Below are 19,951 nucleotides of genomic sequence, written 5' to 3' on the forward strand. Positions count from 1 at the left end.
GGGCAAATGCTTTGGCTTAAACCCCGACACATGGCCAAGAGACGAGCTGAACTAAGCCAAACCGAACTGAACAGCACAGCAGAGTCCTACATAAAAGGATTTCATCCGTCTGCACTCGCACACACGCTCATTATGATTATTATGAGTAGTTTTGCTCCCAGTGCCGGCATCCCAAGCCATGTCTGTTGCTTTACCCTTCGACGTAATAGCAGTCGTATTTCCTCGTCCCCTTATCCTTTACTCCTCTGTACTGTTGCTGTTGCATTCAGTTGGATGCTGCTGAAAAGGACCGAGGGCATGGGCGTGGGCGGTGCCGGGGAGTGGGTTGGTAATGCCATAAAATGAGCATCGAGGCGCATTTAATACTCGCACTTGAAGCTTGTTCTAAAAGGACGTACTGTGGTTAAATGCATCGTTAAAATATAAATCGTTATTTAATTAATCGTTAGTTTTAGTGAGAATAAAAAGGAGATTGCTCTTATTGAAATTTAAGTTTATAGTGAAGTTCTAAGTGTAAGTATAATTAATGAGTTTAAACATATTGTCTGGTTGTGAAAACTTTGCAGTTTAAGCCTTCTTCTTGTTATACATATTTTGTTAAAATTTAATTTATAATATATCTGTAAGTAATACGAAAAACTAAAAACATTGAAGGGGAATCACATCCCTCCAACCACTGTGCTGTCGTGCAACTCCTACGGATTCCCGAGCCCAGTGCGGAAGTGAATATGTGGCTGCCATGGGTATGTACCATGTACATACAATATATATCATATGTATGTATGTGACCATGAGCATACATTTCCCGGCATTACAAGCTTACTTTTTAATATGTATGCATGTCTCCAGTGCGGCCACCGTACGTACATATGTAAGTACGAGCTGGTTGGGTGTGTGTGTGTGTGGGCATGGGATGAGTAATGACTGCCTTCGGCCGGAGCGTTTCAGCATTTTTAGCATTGGCAGCAGCGCGTTCCAATGTCCTTACATAGACATAGTCTTTCGTTCATTTTGAAGGCTATGCACTTAGGCGAGGTCATAAATATGCGACGCAAAAAGTAGGGGAAATGGAACGAAAGGGAGAGTGCTGAAATGTTATGTAAAGTGTGTTGGCCAGCTTAAAGCCCAAAGGCTTTAATTGCAGACACCACACATACATTTTCATATATTCCACCAACAAATGAAATAAAAAAAATGCACAGAGAATAATCATAAGGGAATTTTTCGTGTCAAATTCAAATCTATCTTGGAACTAATAAAATATCTTTGGTTTTGATTGAATGTAATTTGTCCTAGTAACATATTTTTAATATTAAATTGACATAAGTAAATTCTTCCTCTTTGAAATTCTAAATATTTGGAACAGATCAAACAAATATATAATTACTTTTATAAAATCAATTCCATTCCACAACTTAAATGTCTTTTTAGTTGTGCAAACACCAGTGAGAGGACATTTTCATCGCTACGAACCGCGTGCAGCTTCTGCAATCGCATCCTTTTTGTGACGCCAGGCTGGCTCCGATGTCGCTTTTCCGTCGCTGGCTTTCATTCATAATTGCAGGATGCATTTTGTTTTAGTGTTCTCGGCCACAGCCAGCCAGCTCTCCCTTTTCTGGCTGGGCAAACATCAAGGATATCCTTGAGTTGGCGCTGAAAAAATATTTGCATTTGCTCAGTTCTTTTGTTTCGCCCGGCTCGCAGTGCCACTTGTCGACCCCTTTTAACGGAATTCCAACGCACAATGTTCAACTCTCATTCGCCCTAATTGAGCTCGCGGGCAGGATGTGGGTGTGGTACCAAATTTAGTTACACTTTACCCAGTCCGTGTGTGTGTGAGGGTCCAGTAAATGCAAATTGCATTCGCATATTTTACACGCCCTTCGGGCCACCAGGGCGCATACGTAATGGAATTGACAGCGCGGAAAATCGGAAATTCTAGTGCCAGAGCGAGAGGATTTTGGTCCTGCAGCACACACAATGTCGAACTGGTGACCAAGTGGCAGTGTCTCTGTGCCGGCAGTTCTAGTTCCAGGCAAATGTAATTTATGCCTATAATGGGAATCCATTCCTCCGCCATGTGGCTTTTGTTCTCACAGGACTCTGGGGGCAGCGGAGGGGCAAATGACACATGGATATGGGCGATCAGGCAGTTAATGCCCTGGGATTGGCTCCATTGAGCCACGGACAAAGTGGATTTCGAATAAGTTTTATGGATTAGCCAATGTGGCATTTGAATTTTGATATCCAACACATAACTTTTCGCGGTTAAATACTTTTTCCAACTGACAAGTAATTGGCCATATAAATTTTATATTGCTAGTTATTATTTTGATGGAACTTATTTCTTCAATTATTACTTCTCTTTACTTATAACTTCATCCAAGGTTTGATTTTACGATTATGGCAAATATAAATTGCATAAATAGGGTTTCTCGGAAAATTTGATATGCCAATGTTGAAGTTACTCAAGGCTATTATTATTATAATTATAATATAAATTATAATTATATTATAATTGATCCATATTTTTTAATACAGTGAATAATTTTAATATAATTCCTTGTAATAATATAATATGGTAATGGCAGTGAGTAGATCTCCCTCTCTCTCTCTCTCTCTCTCTCTCTCTCTATCTCTCTCGGTATGTCTATCTCACTCTGTGTATCTTTAGAGATATTACTTTCTTTCTATGTTCCTCTGCCTAACTCTATAGATATCCCCCTCTCTCTCTCTCTCTTCCTCGCTCGCTCGCTCTCACATTTTCTGTTCTCTTCACTCGGCGACTATAAATAGAGGCAGAGCCGTCGGACTGATCTCAGTCTGTCCGTGGCCTCGATAGTGTTTACATCTAGTGAAAGTGGTAGTGATAGTGATTACGATTACCATTCGACCTGACCAATGAAATACATCTGGATATCCAGGAAGACGCTTATTTCGATGATACGATGAAAAGTCTACTTGAAGTCATCAAGAATATCACTCTACCGTGCAAGGAATTAAATACGAAAATAGGAGAAGCCTGTGTCCTCTACTCTGGTAAGTCTTAATCTTAGCAATCATATTATATATATATAAATGCTATAGGAGGGATCAGATTTAGAATCAGATTTGCTATCCATGTATTTACTAATAATATTACCATGGACCCTCTTACTTAGTGTTGATTTAAAGAGCTGAAGCAATTTGTATTAGGGAGATCTATATACTCTATGTACGGTATTCAAATTGAATATGGTTTTTATATTTCAATTTCAGATTTTTTTAGGAGTATGTCTTTAAGCACTTAGAATCTTTCACTATCTAATAAGCCTCACCAATTCCCAGAATGACGGCATGCACAAACAATGACATAAATTTCAACATTATTTCTACGGCTTCCTACTGAAACTAATTCCTAATGAAACGCTGTCGCAGAAAGGTAGATTGGGGGGACTGCGGTGTGGGCCTGAAATATGACAGAAATTACATCGACACGAACTGGGAATGTTTTGGTTTCGGTTTGGCTTTCATGACAAAATCAATTGCCCGGCGGCAGAGGGCACAACACGAGCGAAACTCAGACCAATTAAGTTGTCACACAGAGGCACAGAGTGGAAAAACAAAGATGGCTTATATTAATCAAAATATTTGCCAGATAACTGGGTCAATAGTTGGCCAGGGGAATGAGTCATGTTCTTGGCGGGTATTAACAATAACATTGCGAAATGGTGAAGAGCAGTTGAGCGCATTACTTAATATTACTGAGGAAGCCCTCGAGTCTAGGAGTCTACCTAACTAACAGATTTAATGCCAAAGAGACGGCAAACAATTGGGCCGCAGGATAATGGAGGCACCTCCCCATTCGCCTCTGTGGCCACTTGAGTGGCATTAGTGACAACCTTGCCGCAGACTGAACAAAAGAAATATACCACTGACATTGACAGACTTGGCAAATGTTGACACGACTCTATCTGGATCTCTTGAGCTCCGCAATTTGCATTCGCATTTGCATTTCCATCTGCATCTTTGGGTTTGTCAATTATTCCCTGCATCTGTAATTGCAATTTGTACGGTTTGCGAGGGGGTTGACTGGGTTGTTTGAGCCGTGCACAAACGGATTAAGCAATAACAAAAGCGCATTACAAGTGGATTTAATTGCAGGCTTAGATGGCAGCTCTGCTCGGCAAATTACGTATACGCACCGTTTGCCCTGCGGTTGTGTGTCTATCTTGTGGGCGAGTGTTTGCCCAGGCAACAGCGAGCAGGTTAGTTAGTTATGCATTGCCAGCTCAAGGAATTAGCCATGGGTAACAACAGCCGGGCCAAGAGCATTCAAGGCAATACACAAACGAGAGCGCAGGAAAGAGCAAACTTATGAAAGATTTCAGTTTAGATATATATGGGGAAAATAATACCTGGAAAAAGTTATTGACAAGTTTTAGCCTTCAGGGGAATTTATAAAGCTCTTTTAGCTTTTAGTACTATAACATTCAACAGAAATAACTAGCTTTCCGTATTCATTGATATAGGTTTAGTTGAAATATATAATTCCTTTGTACGTATAGATTGCATACTGCAGACCTTGGTCTAAATTTCTTTTGAATACCGCTTTATAATACTACACAGGGGAAATATCAGCCATTAAATTCAAGTTCTATTCTCTGGATAATAATAAATAATTACCTTTAGGCTGACCCAAATTGGAACATCAAGTTTCGTTAAGACATTTACCTTCCAGACATCTGGCAAGGCACAGCTATATGCTCCCCATTGCCACCAACACGTACACACGCCCATTGGACCCTGGGCGCCTGCAGAGTCAACAATTTATCAACGTTTTAATTAACATACGCGCAAAGGCACTAAAAATAAATGCCTGCAGGAGCGTAAAATATTACAACAGTGGGTGGGTTGGCGGTTTGGATTTTACTGCCTAAGGACGGAACACGTGCCGCGCAATTAAAACGAGAATGATGACAATTGAAGGTGCGATCTGTGAATGGGTTTAGCAATGGGTCGAAAGGAGGCCCAAGGAGTCATAAAACAAACGTGACCCCTAAATAAAGGCCTTGGCATACACAGAAAATACATTTTTGTATACTTTTATGCCTAATTATGTATGTATGTTATTTGCTTTATGGTACATAAGAGATAGCCAATTGTATGAAGCAAGTGCAAGTGGTCTTAAAAGCTTGAGTTATTCAATCTACGAGCTTGGTCAAAAAGGAGGAAATTGATCCACCGCGGTGCGATCGAGACCATCACTGCGGCACCATCACGTACCCAGCCAAGGAACGACAGGAGAACAGACCAGCGAGGACGTACAACCGATCGCGATGGGCCGAATCTGGCAGACCGGACTGCCTTGCGTCTCTCGAAAGCCTCCTGAATGTCCTTCAGGTCGAGGAGGGTCCTGCGCTGATTAGCGGCCATTCTAATAATCAACTTGCGCATCGATCGCATCAGGGCCGTAGACTCCACCAGCTCCTCCCTGAGCAGAGCGTTCTGGGCCAAGCAGCGAACCAAAGTCATGGAGTTGCGTTCGGCAAGCTTATCGTCATCCGTCTGAGAAGGTCTGGTGCCGATCTAAGAATCAAAGTGATTTATACTACTACGAACTATGATCTGCAGGCGAAACCTACATTGTGTCCAGGTAATTGAGACCGGGAAATACGCGACATATTTAGACTTGAAATTTACTACGAAATTATCAGAAAGTTTGATGTTTTTTGGAAAATTTTTCTAAACACACTGTTCCTGGTTGTCTGAAAACTTCGATTTGAATGAGCCAGGTAGTTGCAAAAGGTTAATAATGTTAATGCCAATGGATGCCTGGCATACTGGGATCAAGTTAATCAACCTAAAATAGAAATTCGAAATTTTAGCAATCACATCATTTTAAAGCTGTCAATTTTTCCTGTGTAGAAAATGGGAATTACGGGTTGAGGCAGAGGTCTTGAAGGAGATTGGGTTCGTCCTTCAAAAAAGCGAAAGTCCTGCGGGTTCTGCGGTTGTCGCACTGTGTCTTTCGGGTAAACTATTAAGCAATTTCGAAATTTCACAGAACTTATGCGCAATTGGCACGCGAATGGAAGTCACAAAAGGAAGCCAAGGAACACACACACACACACACACACACAAATACAGGAGCAATGCAGGAGCGTTTCCGCCTTGGAAAAAATATCGCTTCCTCTTCTTTTTTACTGAATGAAAACGGCGCAGCCAGCGAAAAGCTGTGTTCTCTCCCACGCTCTCTATCGCACTCTCTTCCTCACTCTGACAGCCAGCTATCCTGCTCGCTCCTGTTGGGGGGAAATATGAAAAATGGTGAAAAAACAAAACCTTGTCAAGGACAAAGCACGCGACACGGCCAGAAAACAGCTGAGCCGATGTTTGTTGTTGTTTCTCGACTCGCGGCTCGCGTTCTCTTTCCCACTATCTCTTTCACTCTCTGTCTCTGTCTCTGCCTCAGTCTCTCCCTCTTTCTCTTCTCTCTATCTCTCTCTTTGTACTAAAATGAAATATAAGGGAGTGCGCATGCTGTTAATCCAACAGCCGTTGACTTGGCTAACAGCTGGAGTGCGCTGCTTCTGTTAGCCGAGGCAAGCCCAAAGAATTGATTATTGGCTTTCATCACCAAACAAATACAGTGCCTCAAACCAAGAACAGACTTTATAGTACATATTATATATCTTTACTTTGTATGGTATTCAAGAAAAGAAACCTCCTCAACCCACCTCTCATCGCTAAATCTTAAATTCCTTTGGTGGCTAGTTACATTTCTGACACCGTTTTAAACTTTAACATCTTCATCATATCATAAATAATAACCCCTTTCAACTTAAAACCTATAAAATGCTTTTGTTAAATATTTTAAAACATATATTCCGAATTACTTTTATATATTTCATATAGGGATCTATTATAATTTTAGTCAGAAGATTGCAATGCAGTGTAAAGTCATATCCGACCCTTCTTTCGACTGCAAGGGTATACAAAATGTATTCTACCCGAACTTAGCTTGCTTTAAATGAAAATAAGTTTAATTGTCTCTTAAATATCATTCCTATTTCCATAATTTTAAATTCCCTTACTGTTTTATTCGAGCAAACAGAGTTCCGCATTATAATTGAGTTGAATGTAAGAGGAAGCCTGGCATAGCAGAAACATATTTTCTCTACTCACAATGTCAACAAACTTTTTATTAGCTTTGACATTTTGGCCAAGTTTAATGGCCGCCCGTGCCAGCCTCCTTTCCGCCCACTCCCACGCAAGGCTAGGGCTAATTTTTCCATGTCTAGTATATATGTAAGAAAGTTCCTCCTCCTGGTGGGTTTTTATGAGTGCGTCGACAACTTTTGGGTCTGGCATTTTGAGCCGGGGAAAAACCACAAGCAAATCGCCGCCATATTGGTCGGGCCATATAATTTGGGCCAACTACTACTGCTGCTGGGCATAAAAATGCAACATTTATGGGGTGGAAAAGTTTCTTCCAAGTGCTTCATTAAAATTAAAAGAAAGGACATGTGGGAGGCATTTATTGAAATGGATCCATGTCACCGCAAATAATAAAAAATTCAAAACACAAACAATCGGCGACCCGATCATGACCTGTGGTCGTAATTCAATATGTATCAGAATTTTGTAATATCTTTTTTTTTTAGGGAAAAGTCTCTTTGATTGAATTAACTTTATTTCTATTTACGTCAACATTCCAACCATTTCAACGTAATATCTAAAGAAAGTGCAAATCTGTCGACATTGCAAATGGCTTTCAATTTCATTTAATGTTCTGCTGGAAACCACAAGCAAACAGAACGGTCACTGCAACTGCCATTCGAATCCTTCGCTTTGACCAGTGCCAATGTTTTATATACATCAATTCATTTGCAATGACAACTTAAGGCCGAATGAAAAGGAAAATGGATTTAAGTGGAGCTGAACCGAATGGTTCAAGGAATCTAGAAATGGGATGCATTGGTCAATGCTTTTGTGAAAAAGTTTAAAGGAGAAATAAACTATATACATTTTAATATACCACAAAAACTTGGCATAAAAGGGTAATTAGAATACTCTTGTTTTAATTTATTTATCATTGAAACTAGCCCCAATTAAGATGTTTGTATGATTTCATGAAAACCATTTCATGAATATTCATCATCATTTAATGAATACTTTAACCCACTCAAATCAAATTTAAGGCACTATATATCCCTTCATTTATAACTTACTGAAATAAGGATTCAGTTCTTAATTATCCTTTTTAAAATTGGTTTCAAAATGCGGCTGGGACAGTGTGCACTCTAAACAGTCGATTATAAATCTCAGTTTTTCCCAAAATGCAACAAGGTAATGCGATGTCAGTGCAATGGCCACCATGGAGGCCACATTCAAGCAAAAGTCCTTACACTTTCGCGTGTTCTTCTTAGGTCCCCTGGCAAACCTCTTCGGCTGACTGATGATGGCTGACCAGAAAATGGCTAAAATACTTCAAGCTGAAGTCCTGCAGCCGTGGGAGCAACAACAGGAACAATGAACAGGACGAAAACCAAAAGCAATAAAGAGGGAAACAAATGAAACGGCGGCAACGCAGGCAGCGAAAATGTGTCCTGGAAATGACGGCGACTTTGTCTTCGTCGTGGGTGGTCAACGCAGACACAGACTCTGGCTCACAAAATACACGCTTAGACGCACACACATTCAGATCCTGCGAGCACATGAAACAATATACGTAATAACAATGGGAGACAACAAAGTGTGCAGCAGGAAAAACGGGCCATAAGGACGTACACAAGCAAAAAGGCTTCACAATTTATTCCCCTGTATTTTTTTTTGCTAAAAATATTTTGCGCAATCAATGTGGTATTTATTTTGGATATCTGATCAGAGCTTGAATGTCCTTTTCCTAGATCTAATTACATTTCTTTGGGTTACTTTATTGTTTTGTTTTAATTTAACAATTTTAATAACCGCTTAATAAAATATACGATTTCTCTGGCACCTCCAACGCTAAAAATATTTTGTTATTTGCAAGCATTTATATTTAAATTTCGAAAGAGAATATACTTAATTAAAATAAGGTTAATTTTTTTCTGTGTAATTGTCTTAAGAGAGGGAGAGGTGAAATAAATAGAAAGAGGACCAAAAAAAACACAAATGGAGAGGAAGGAAAGACAAGAAGACAAAAATACATTTCAGAGCTGCGACAATATGAAGCATAAATAAAACTAAAAGACATCTGCTTGTTTAATCTAAAACAAGAAATATTTCGAGGAAAGGGAAATCAAAAATTTTGGGTCAAAACAGATGTCCAGTATATTAAAACAGATAAAATTTTATTTAGAAATTAATACATTAATGAAGGATATTTATATTGAACCAAAGCAATTGCTTTAAACATTTCTTAACTTAAGCGGGAGCATGGTAATAGACAAATTAATTACGTTTATAATGGCATAATTGTGGATGTAGCTTGCCTATGAATTATACTTCACTTCCTACATTCTTTTTATTATGCAAAACCATTTTGATACTAACTAATTTCTATCAATTCAAATTACAGAACTTTTCTACCATAAAAAAATTGTAAAACACCCCTTTGAAAGCAACATTGTTACATTTCTTTATATATTTTATATTTTTTATAATTCTATAAATAATACAAGCCTCCCTGAAATATTTAACGTGGCTGATCGAAAGTCAATTCGATACATTGACAGATGATAATCGCTGGCATTGTCTGCTCCCATATACAGCGCTCAAATTTGTCCCTGGTCAGAGACCTTTGGGCTTCTCAACAAATCAATCAAACTCTTTTGGGATACAATTTTCCCGGCAACAATAAGATATTCAATCCGGGTCCCCAACACAGTTCTGGATGATATTGCCCATTTTGGGTCACAAAGGTGCCAAGAAAACCGAAAGGACAGGCGAAAAGGAGACGAGCGAGGGAAAGTGGAAGTGGCAGGCGGTTGACAGGGGAAAAGCGCAGAAAGAAGTGAGAATAACGACCGACTGTGTGGGCGTCTGCACAAAGGAAAGAGCAATAAAAGAAGGCACACGGAGAACGGAGAACCGAGGAAGGGCAGAAAAGAAATTAACAAAGTTGGCGCACAAAACAAAATGCAAACGCAAAATGCCAAGTGTGCGGTTATTAAATTTTGCAAGCAATTGACTTGACCAGCGGAAAACGGGGGTGGGCGCGGTCCGATAATCGATAAATGTTGTGGAAAATGTAGCGCTGGGAAATTGCTACACATGTTGCAGCTGATGGGGCGAAATTAACTGAAATTGAAACCGAAACTGGTAGTGAAAGCGAATCTTAAAATGGAACAGACGTTGCGATTCAGTTTTCAATGTCAGTCGATTGGATGGGCGAGGTCAGGCCCAGGAACAGATGGATATATGTATTGAGATAATGAGTTTTCCATGGCTGTTAGCTAGCTAACTGCCATTTTTGGTGTCATTAAGCACGTTTTTATTATCAACTCGGCAGTTTTTGTGTTTTATTTCTCATTATAGAAACCCAACCTTCCTTTGGAAACATTACCCTTTCTTGTAGATAATGTTTTTTCAATTTTCAGGAACTCTTAGGAAGAAAGAAATATTCTGTTGCCAAAATGATTAATAATTGTAAGTGTTATTTTAATCAATTTTCTTTACACTTACATTGCTTTGAGACTGGTTGTTGTCTGTTTGTTTTGTAGATTTTAAAGTTGTTGTTCGGGCCTTCTGGGACAGACTTGGGGCACCGCTGCGTATGCGTAATATTCGTAGTTAGTAACTTTCTCGTAATTGACACCGAAACAGCTTTTAGGTTTTAACCCAATTGACTAAGCACACAAAAGATAAATCGAAATCGGGGAGTTGCGTTGCTATAATTTTTTTTGTATTTCTCTTTTTTTAGCTGCTGTTGCTGTTAGCCGCACACACACACATGAGTCCACTCTCACGCACACGCACACATACGCCGAGATTTATGTAACACACAGCTGAGGGAACGAAAAACCTTTACAAATTGGCCAAAAATACAACGTTGTTTATGTTTTTTTTTACAGTTTTTCTATGCTCTTACGGCAGCCATTTTGTGTTTTTATTTTTTTTTACTGAGAAACGCGAGGTTTTTGGGCCTCTGTTTGTTTAGTTTCTTTTAGATCTCTGGGATTCTCTGTTTTGCTTTGTGTTTGTTGGCTGATTCAATCGGTTACACTTTTTGTTTGCCCAAACTTGCACGCTCAACTGTCCACGATGTACTGTGCTAACGGTATTTACGTCGCTCCAGCCAACAGAGAGCGAACAACATGGCCAACAGAGGCTAAGAGAGAGAGAGCGGAAGATAGAGACAGAGAGAAAGGAACTATGACTAACTCAGTCTATCCCGCTCTATGTGTTACTGTTTTGGTACGGCATTTTTTAGTACGGCATTCTTAACAGTGCTAAGCATTTATGAATATTTTATTTAAAAATTTAAGAAAATGGTTAAAATACTCGTTACCAAGAATTCTTTTTGTATAAAAAAGTATTTTTATTATTACCTTTCAACTTATATATCAATAATTATATAGTCATGAATTATAATGCTTATTTTTTAATTGTGTTACTTTGTTTATTAATTTTAAAATAATCCAGGCTATGAATAATATGAATCATTTTCGTTTCTTGATTTAATCTTAAATAAAATAACTGGTATTATTGCGATTATACATTTTTTTCTTTTAATTATACCTATTTTGCATTTACATTTTCCCCAAAACAAATATAATATTATATAGTTATTTTGCAAATTTAATAGTTTTCATTATTTATTTCTTTATTTATTGCTTTGTTTATGTTTTCAGCTTTCCCCCATTTCCGTTTCCGCCGTTTACGTTTCTAGTGCAAAAGTGTTGCCTACCGTTAGGCTGCCTGCTGTGAATAACAGCAGGCTGTAAACTTCAGAAATCACAAACGATTGTTGTTGTTGATAAACTTTCACTATCACGATTCTATATGTATGCAGCATAAATTGAAGGCTCTCTCCTTGTGTCATTCCGTCTCACTTCGTGAACTTGCCAAATGCGCAGGCCCCAAGAGCGGGGACCTTTGTTGTTGTTTGCGGGCAATGGCAGGCCTTTTTGGCCACTAGGGGGCTTGTTTTCGGTTTTCAATGTTAAGTGCGTAGGAGACGCCACGAGTGAGACTGAGGGAGAGGGAGGGCGAGGCAGCGGTAAAGGCAAAGAGAGAGCGAGGGACCCACGGAGCAACGGGGCGTATGCGCAACGACGGCGATAACGACAACAGACAGAGGAAAGCGGCGGCAAGAGGAGGCTCGAAAGGCGTGTGTGTAGGTAAGCGGTGTCCACCTGGCTATTTTCACGTTTACCAATTTAAAAGTTTCCCATTAAAAGGAAACTCTTCATTAGAATAACGTTTAGTATTCAATTTTATTCCCTTTAAAGTCAAATTTTCTATTTATTGCTAAACAGATCTATGATCTTTTTCAAATAAAAACATTAATTTTTTGTTTTTTTTGTTTTTGTTCTACAAGTAATTGAAGTGGGGTTTTAACTAAAAAATCTCCAGCATGCTGATTCCGATGTAAGATTCTCCGCCTGTAGAAATTTGAACCACTTCTTAGGCATTCTAGATAATGTTTATAATATCTGCAAGTTTATTATTAATGTATTTGTACTGGACATCAAAGCTTTGCAAAGGACATTTTGGCAGTTGCAAACAGCTGTTTGTTGCTGCCGCCTTCCTATCAACCCCACCAACTCTCCCACCCCACGGGTTCGGATTCGGTTTCAATTTCGCTTTCATTGAAGTGCGTGGGCAGTGCATGACTACTGAGGGACAGGCTGACTGCTACAGCACCAGAACGCCAAAGGCAAAGCCCATTGAGCATGGGTGCGTTATGCAACCTTTGTTCTGTTGCTGTTTATGATTGAGCTTCCCGCTCCACGTTTTCGCATTGTTGTGTTTAACTATTAACTTGTGTGCCCTCCAATGCTGAGCTGTTCTTGTTGATGCCTGTGGCTTTGGCTTTGGCTTCTTACTTGGCGCGTGGCGACATTAATTAAAACTGTAGTTTCCAAAGAAATTCCCGTTCCAGAAAATTGGTCTGTCTTTCCTCGAGTTCTTTCTGGGAAGCGGTATTGCAAATGATGTGCATGGAAGTGCAGCTAATTATTAGATTTTCCGGAAATTTGGCGCCCTGCACTTAATTAAATTTTCATTGAACATTGTCTATGGACTGAATTTAAGACTGCTTCCGCAAGGAAATGTATACTACAATGTTCAAGTCCAATTCATTGGTCAGGGTACGCCTGTAAGTATGCAGCGAATTGCTTTCGCCGCTTTGCGTTCGCCAGCCACTCGTGCGTATACACAACGCACTTCTCACGGAAAAGCGGAAGGGGGATGAAAGCCGCCATTACACACACCAGCGAGCAAACAAACAAACATTGAAACATTCAAACATTTTGTGTCAATCTGTCAGTCACTCAGGGAGTGCGAGTCCTTCACTCAGCGTTTGAACGCTTTTGAAGGTTGCCCGCCGCCGATAAACAGGAATCGATAAAGGCTAACGGGGCGCGAGAGGTTTATTCTATATATGTATGTTCATTGTACTTATACAAATTTACAAATAAATGTGCGTATATTTTCCACAGCAAAATATGTATACATTTCAAAATAGTTGAATTTTTTTTATAATATATTTATATTATTACACTATATGGTTTGTAACTTGTATAAAGCAAGGTTAATGATAAGTTAGCTTTGTAAACAAATAACCTAAGTTGGTTTCTTGTGTTTGATTGAATAATTTCTGGTAGTGTAGCCCCCTTTCAGCTGTCTTCCTCCTGGCGATGAGTTCTGCTTATCAACGGTCACATAGGAAATACAATACAAAAAGGATACAATGAAGAAGAGGATGTGCCGCGACTCAACAAAGGAAAAGCGGGCGGGGCAGCGTTTCGAACGCAAGCACATATCTACATATGTATGCATGTACATACATATCTGTTACGCACAGAGCGTGTGCGGCGTTAACGCGATAAACGTAAATCAATAAACGCACAGAACGGAAATTATCAACACCTGTAAAAGATAATTGACGAGAAATTAAATTATATGTTGCCACAGCATGTGGCAATTATTTCGATTTTATAAAAAAAAAAAACATGTGAATCTTTTTATTTAAGTTTAACTTTATTTTTTGATAACTTTAAGCTGTCTTAATTAGAGATACATTTAGTGTGTATTTATATTTATGCTTATATTTATATATTTATAACATCCTAAGCGTAAAAGATTTTGTCGAACATGTGTATTATAGGTATATTAATTTAATATTTTATGTATATGCTAATATTTTAAGTAAGTCCATAGTTTTTCAAGTATCATAACTAAACTAAAAATGCATTAATTTCAATTCGGAAACCATTTCAGTGCTAGTTTTTATAGGACTAACCAATCTGCATTTAAATTTTTTAAATATAAAAAATTCAGATTTTGAAAATTTTAACGATGTAACCCCTTATAAAATTTTCAAATTTCGAAAAAATTTCAAAAAATCTTTTTCGACCGGACATGGCTAGAACGACTGGGCTGTTGATGCTGATCAAGAATATATGTGATTTATAGAATCGGAAATAACTACTTCATTACGTTTCAAGCTTATGACTGAAATTATAGGAGGTGATATTCATTCGTTCCTAACAATGCTGATTTCGTTTCTTTTGTGGTTAAATGTTGTCGAAATAAAAAAGTCTTTCCTAACAAAGTCTTACATTAATGTTGAATATGCTCGTGCTAACATGCGGAACAGGATCTTCTGATTCCTTAGCTCAGTAGAAGATGAGCCCGGGTATCGTTGTTACTGTTCTTATTTGAGCAAAAATGGTTACAAGGACAACCCGATTATGAGAATATCTATAAACGACTGAGTGGGTTGGGTTGGGTCTGCTAACATTTGACCTTACTGGGCTCACAATCAGCTTGGGTTACGGGTATGACGGCGAGGATGAGGATGTGCCAGGAGGATGAACAGACAAAGCGTTGACAATGCCCTAAACAAAAGAAACACAAAACAGACGAGCAGATAATGGACGTGACGATAGTGGGAAGGAAGTGCGGGGGAACCGCGAGCAATGGCAAAATGTATTTACATAGCTTATATGGTCGGGATAAGCTCCATTGTTTTATGCATGCAAACAAAAACAATCCGAGGGTTTGCGGACAAGCATTCAAGGAACTCGAGCGTTGCTATACGGTTGCATCTGCCTGGACTCCCCAGCAAAGCGATTTTCCAGGTTGTAGCTTTCAGTGATGGAATTTCAAAGGGGAAAATTCTTAAAATTAAAGAATAATTATTGCTATTTAATATATATTTAATTGTACCCTCCAATTATAATTATTTTACTAATCAATTCATTTCAAGCTCAAATAAAAGACATTAAAATTGTATTTTATCTTGTTGTCAAGCTAAGATAATTTCACCATCCCACAATCTAAGAGCCAAAGCTTTCACCTCTTAAAAACTATAATACTTTCGACAATTTCCCTGATCGTTTTTAAATAATTTTAATTTGTTGGTTCGCTTTTCTTTCGTTGGACTAATACAAAATGAACTGCTTCTTGATCGCTTCACATAAAATTCAACTAAAATATAAGTTACAGAACTAACATTAGGATGCGGGGGCAGATGGTGCTATCGAGGAGCCTTGGCCCCACTACAGCTCCGTATGGGCGTAATCGTCATGTGTGCTCTTCTCTTTAGGCACGATAAACAGACCTTCCGCCGTGGTCCAACGTGTTCCGTGTTGCGGCTTGTGAACGCCCACAATTTCCATTTGGCCGGAGATGGGTCTGCCATAGGAGCGGCCCGACATGGCCAAGTACAGGCCCGTATCGATGTGGCGCAGTCGGACATGGGCATCCCGCATCCAACTGACGTTAGAGCACACCACTTCCCAATGGTCACCAGTATCACCGTGGCCGTCAGTGCCATAGGCAGACACCTCCTGTTCGCCGGAGAGCGGCGAGGAAAAGTGATGCGAATGCAGGTTCTTCTTGGTGGTCAGGTGCTCCAGTCGCACGGTTGAACCGCAGGCAATGGGCTCTCCTCGCTCACACTGCTCGCCGGTCTGAGCCTTGAGAACCCAGTGGCTGTTCACATCTTCTTTCTGCTCCACACCCGTCACGGACTGCTGGCCGGATCCAGAACCGTACTTGACATCGTGTGAATGCAGGCGGAAGGCATAGTCAGAGTTCAGGAGCTTCAGAATGGAGCCGCAGGTCACAACGTTGGTTTGCGTAGCTGACGCCGGCGTATAAAAGATGGTAAACCGAGATTAACACCAATACTTAGCATTTACAAGTCTCAAAGAGCGGCGTGGCCAATCACAGAAGACCACATAGGCGCGTCTCTTCCTGGACTCCAACTTACCGGCACCGCTGGAAATGCTGCTAACAAGTGCCAACCCGGCCAGGAGTAGCGAGTGCTGCATGGCGTCCTGTGTTCTTAATATATCCGTGTATTCAGAGCTTAAGTGAGCCTATAAGTGCCGGTTATCTGAGTTTAATTCAGTGCATTGAACACGCAAACAAATGGTTTTTGTGACAGCTCAGTAGACGGGTACCAGTGTGACCGAAGGCTGGGAATTTTGAAAAATAAATACCAAAAATGTACTATTGGGAAAGGGAATCGTCTTTTATTTAATTTATTTTTAATTTGATTTATTTAACATATGCATACATCTGTAACAGGATAAATTGAATATAATTTGTGCAGCCATTTATTTTAAAAATACAATTTCGCACTTGATTTTCTAATAATGTATTTAAATTTCCATTTTAATTTTATTAAACATAAATTAAAGGTCCATTAACTTTATATATATATTGTTTAAATATTTAAAGTAATAAATAAAATAATAATGTGTTTTGGGTTGCGGTTAAAAAATACCCAAGGGTTTTGATAAAAAATAAATAGTCGAGTTTTAAACCATGCACTTCGATATTTTCTCTAAAATTATCAAGTCCGGTCACACTGCGAATTCGCAAGTAATTTTCTCCAAGTAAAAGAGAAGAAAAGTGAGGAAAATTGAAATCAAAGAAAAATTAATGGCACACAAGCGTCTGTTCATCTACGCTGTGCTACTGGCGATATGTTATTTGGTTGGCGTGACATGGGTGAGTCCCCAATTGGTCCAGATCACATGACTTGTCCCGCATTCTCCAATCTGTGTATTCTTTCTCCATTCCCGAAAATCAACAAAGGCTGAGACCGCTGCGCAGACACTGCCAGTGAGCAGCAATAACAATGCCAGCCAACTAAGTGCTCCACCCGCTGCTGCCAAGCCAGCTCCTGCCCCCGCGGCAACTGCTGCTAAGCAAACAGGTGCGAGTCTAGGGCCCACAGTGGCACCTCCTACCCAAGGTCTATCCCCCGCCCGCAGTTCACAGTCAGAGTTCTTCCAATTCCAGCAGCACGGCGACACCATCGACTGAGTGGTAAATATGCTAACCTTTTAGAGATATTAGATATTGATCCACTTTACTTTTCTAAATATACCTCTCTTATAGCTTAATATATCATCGTGTAAGATATAGGCACGCAAAAGTTCCAGCATCCATATTAATATCCCAATTTTTTGTCATTGCAGTGTCTGTGCTGGAGCCTTGCTGCCGCGTTTGGATGCCAATGGCAAGGAGCTGCCGATCTGCGCCGAGTGCAAGTGCTCCCATGTGGCGCGAAATACGACGCTGATCAAGGTTCGGCATAAATGTCCTGCTGGCGAAGATTTTAATTTTGGCCTAACAAAACTCCTGCCCATTTCCAGGTCGTGGTCATCATTGTGATTTGGATCATCTCCATTTTAGTGATATACATGCTCTTCCTGATGTGCCTGGACCCGTTGCTGAACAAGCGAGTGAAGGCGAATTACCAGGAGCACACCAACGAAGATGTACATAGCAAGCATACTAGATACTCGGGCATTCAATATAGCCTCCTAGTTACGGCCCTAGGCGACGATGAATATGAAGAGGACGATATTGACGCCGATGCGGCGCAACTAGTTGGCAATAAAGAAGCACCGCACTTTTGAATAGACCTTATTGCCACAACACCCCCTTTGTTTCATTTTCCGTTGCGATTTCGTTTGAGTTTTAACCCACACCACACGCACATAGACCAACCAACAAGCTACTAACCAAAGATTCCCACTTTTCCTGGCCAAACCGACTAATTCCAAAATTTCTCCACCCATTTTCCAACCAGGACGAGCCGACGCCTCCTCTGCCAGCTGCCAACAACCAGGAGCTTAGTGCCAGGGCCAATGTCCTCAATCGCGTGGGCCACCAGCAGGACAAGTGGAAGCGGCAGGTGCGCGAACAGAGACGCCACATCTACGACCGGCACACCATGCTTAACTAAGCGGGGGATCGAATACCAGCTGAAGAATATATAATAAAGGGAGAAGCATGGGCGACTTAAGACACGTATTCCAAACAGCAATCCATAAAGGAACTCATATTTTGGATCAAAATTAATGTATATTTAGCCACAATTATTATTATTTTAAATAAATCATTTAACCAAAGCAAATTGTTTAACTTTACTAGATTTTAAAGTCTTTCTGAATCAAATGCTGCCGATTTAAGCCCAATGCAAAGAAAATTTAAGGCGCTATTGTTTAAATCCATATCCCCAGAGTAATTAGATCCCAGTATTTTGTATTTAGCCACATTTATTTTTAATAAATCATGTCACTAAATTATTCTTTAAGATGTAATTTCAATTCAAAACCAAGGAGCCTGACCTAAAATACGTTCAATCAGCTAATATCCCTTGATAGTGGCAGCAAACGTCCAGTTCTCGTTGACCTGGTAGGGTCCCTCCACTCCACATCCACTGGGGGTGCACACGCCCACAGTGTATGACGAGCTGTTACGGGTGTCGCGGTAATAAAGTACCTCCATGCACTTGCGGATCTGTAAAAGAATACAAATATATTACTTTCCTCTCAAAAAATGTCATTTTACTTTAGCCTTTAGATATTGCATTAAAAAAAAAAACTGATTCTTTAGAGCAAAAGGCTACGTACCAATTGAGAGGCCTCGTCGGCTGTGAACTCCCTATCCTTTGGCTTGTTCTCGCGCACCAGCGGAACTGCCAGATGGCGGGCGAAGCCAGTGGCCACTACAAAGTCCTCGTAGGCACGGCCACGCAGATCAACGTTAGCCAGATATGGAGTGCCGTCCTGTTCAACTCCACCGACCACCACATCGATGTACAAGGGATTCATACGAGAACGTCGGTTGTACAGCACACGGGTCATCCAGCTGGCAAGGGACTTGGGCTTCATCTCAATATTGTCGTCGTAGCACTGGTCCTCGATCATCTTTTGGTCGATGTTGCGTTTAATGTACTGGATATCGGCGAAGTCACCGCTGCCGCCCAAGAGTATGTTCTTGTTAATCTTGAACACTCGGTCGATGTTTTGGTAGCGGGCTAGCGATCCGTAGGACACCAGAGTATCCGCGGCGAGCATGACTCCGCCGTCGTAGCGAATGCCCAGCACGGAGGAGCCCGTGGTAATGGCAGCTCTGTTTAAGATTAAGAGTGTATTATAAAAGAAGAATTAAAATATTATAGCTCTTATTCGTACGTGCTGCGCTTGGTTCCATAGGGTCCGGCGGTGGTCAATTCGCGTGGCAGCTTCTGGACCGTTTGTCCGCCAGTGAAGTTGTAGAACTCGCCGGGCGTGGGGCCATTTTGCCACAAGGGCTGCGCCATTCCATTGTAGTTGTTCAACATTGTAATTTATCAGTTGTAAACGTTTTCACAAAAATTAAATTGTTTGCCGGAGAATGACGGGCACAATTAATCGAAGTCAGTCAAGTGTGACCAGCGTGTATTCGGCCTCAAACATTGAAACTCGAGCGTCAACCACAAAAAATACCAGCTGTGTCATTTTACATG

General features: G+C 40.3%; 5 protein-coding genes across 19 annotated transcripts in view; 1 reads left to right on the forward strand and 4 right to left on the reverse strand.

Annotated features, from left to right (window-relative positions):
• mtd (TLD domain-containing protein mustard) overlaps nt 1-11,484 on the reverse strand; it is a 90,647-nt gene extending 79,163 nt beyond the window's left edge. For 6 of the 15 annotated variants that reach the window (XM_086826187.1, XM_086826185.1, XM_086826202.1 and 3 more), the window contains exon 1: nt 10,651-11,311. The gene's annotated coding sequence lies outside the window, so the exon portion shown is untranslated. Of the gene's footprint in view, nt 1-10,650 lie in introns of all 15 variants that reach the window. The other 9 variants (XM_086826200.1, XM_086826189.1, XM_086826188.1 and 6 more) reach the window with 3 other exon arrangements.
• Nucleotides 5,069-6,191, reverse strand: LOC110177128 (uncharacterized). The gene is made up of 2 exons (XM_020943696.2): nt 5,625-6,191; nt 5,069-5,568 (listed from the first exon to the last, which is right to left on the reverse strand). Exons 1-2 carry the CDS (start codon nt 5,661-5,663, stop codon nt 5,167-5,169), a joined length of 441 nt encoding a protein of 146 aa, XP_020799355.2. The 5' UTR covers nt 5,664-6,191; the 3' UTR covers nt 5,069-5,166.
• Nucleotides 11,485-15,530: 4,046 nt separating the features above from the next.
• LOC110177177 (stromal cell-derived factor 2) lies at nt 15,531-16,645 on the reverse strand. The gene is made up of 2 exons (XM_020943767.2): nt 16,412-16,645; nt 15,531-16,282 (listed from the first exon to the last, which is right to left on the reverse strand). The coding sequence occupies exons 1-2, from the start codon at nt 16,470-16,472 to the stop codon at nt 15,696-15,698; spliced, it is 648 nt and encodes a 215-aa protein (XP_020799426.2). The 5' UTR covers nt 16,473-16,645; the 3' UTR covers nt 15,531-15,695.
• A 337-nt stretch (nt 16,646-16,982) lies between these two features.
• Nucleotides 16,983-18,569, forward strand: LOC110177189 (uncharacterized protein CG1161). The gene is given in 6 exon segments (XM_020943784.2): nt 16,983-17,157; nt 17,245-17,397; nt 17,399-17,478; nt 17,631-17,739; nt 17,808-17,933; nt 18,248-18,569. Coding segments are annotated over 6 exon segments (693 nt in total). The 5' UTR covers nt 16,983-17,088; the 3' UTR covers nt 18,404-18,569.
• Nucleotides 18,570-18,698: 129 nt separating this feature from the next.
• Prosbeta7 (proteasome subunit beta type-4) lies at nt 18,699-19,848 on the reverse strand. Its single transcript, XM_020943782.2, has 3 exons — nt 19,638-19,848; nt 19,074-19,575; nt 18,699-18,960 (listed from the first exon to the last, which is right to left on the reverse strand). Exons 1-3 carry the CDS (start codon nt 19,784-19,786, stop codon nt 18,808-18,810), a joined length of 804 nt encoding a protein of 267 aa, XP_020799441.1. The 5' UTR covers nt 19,787-19,848; the 3' UTR covers nt 18,699-18,807.
• Between the last annotated feature and the right edge of the window lie 103 nt (nt 19,849-19,951).

The sequence above is a fragment of the Drosophila serrata genome, unplaced genomic scaffold (assembly GCF_035046125.1).
Source record: "Drosophila serrata isolate PLE 108 unplaced genomic scaffold, ASM3504612v1 contig_156, whole genome shotgun sequence".
Lineage (NCBI taxonomy): Eukaryota > Metazoa > Arthropoda > Insecta > Diptera > Drosophilidae > Drosophila > Drosophila serrata.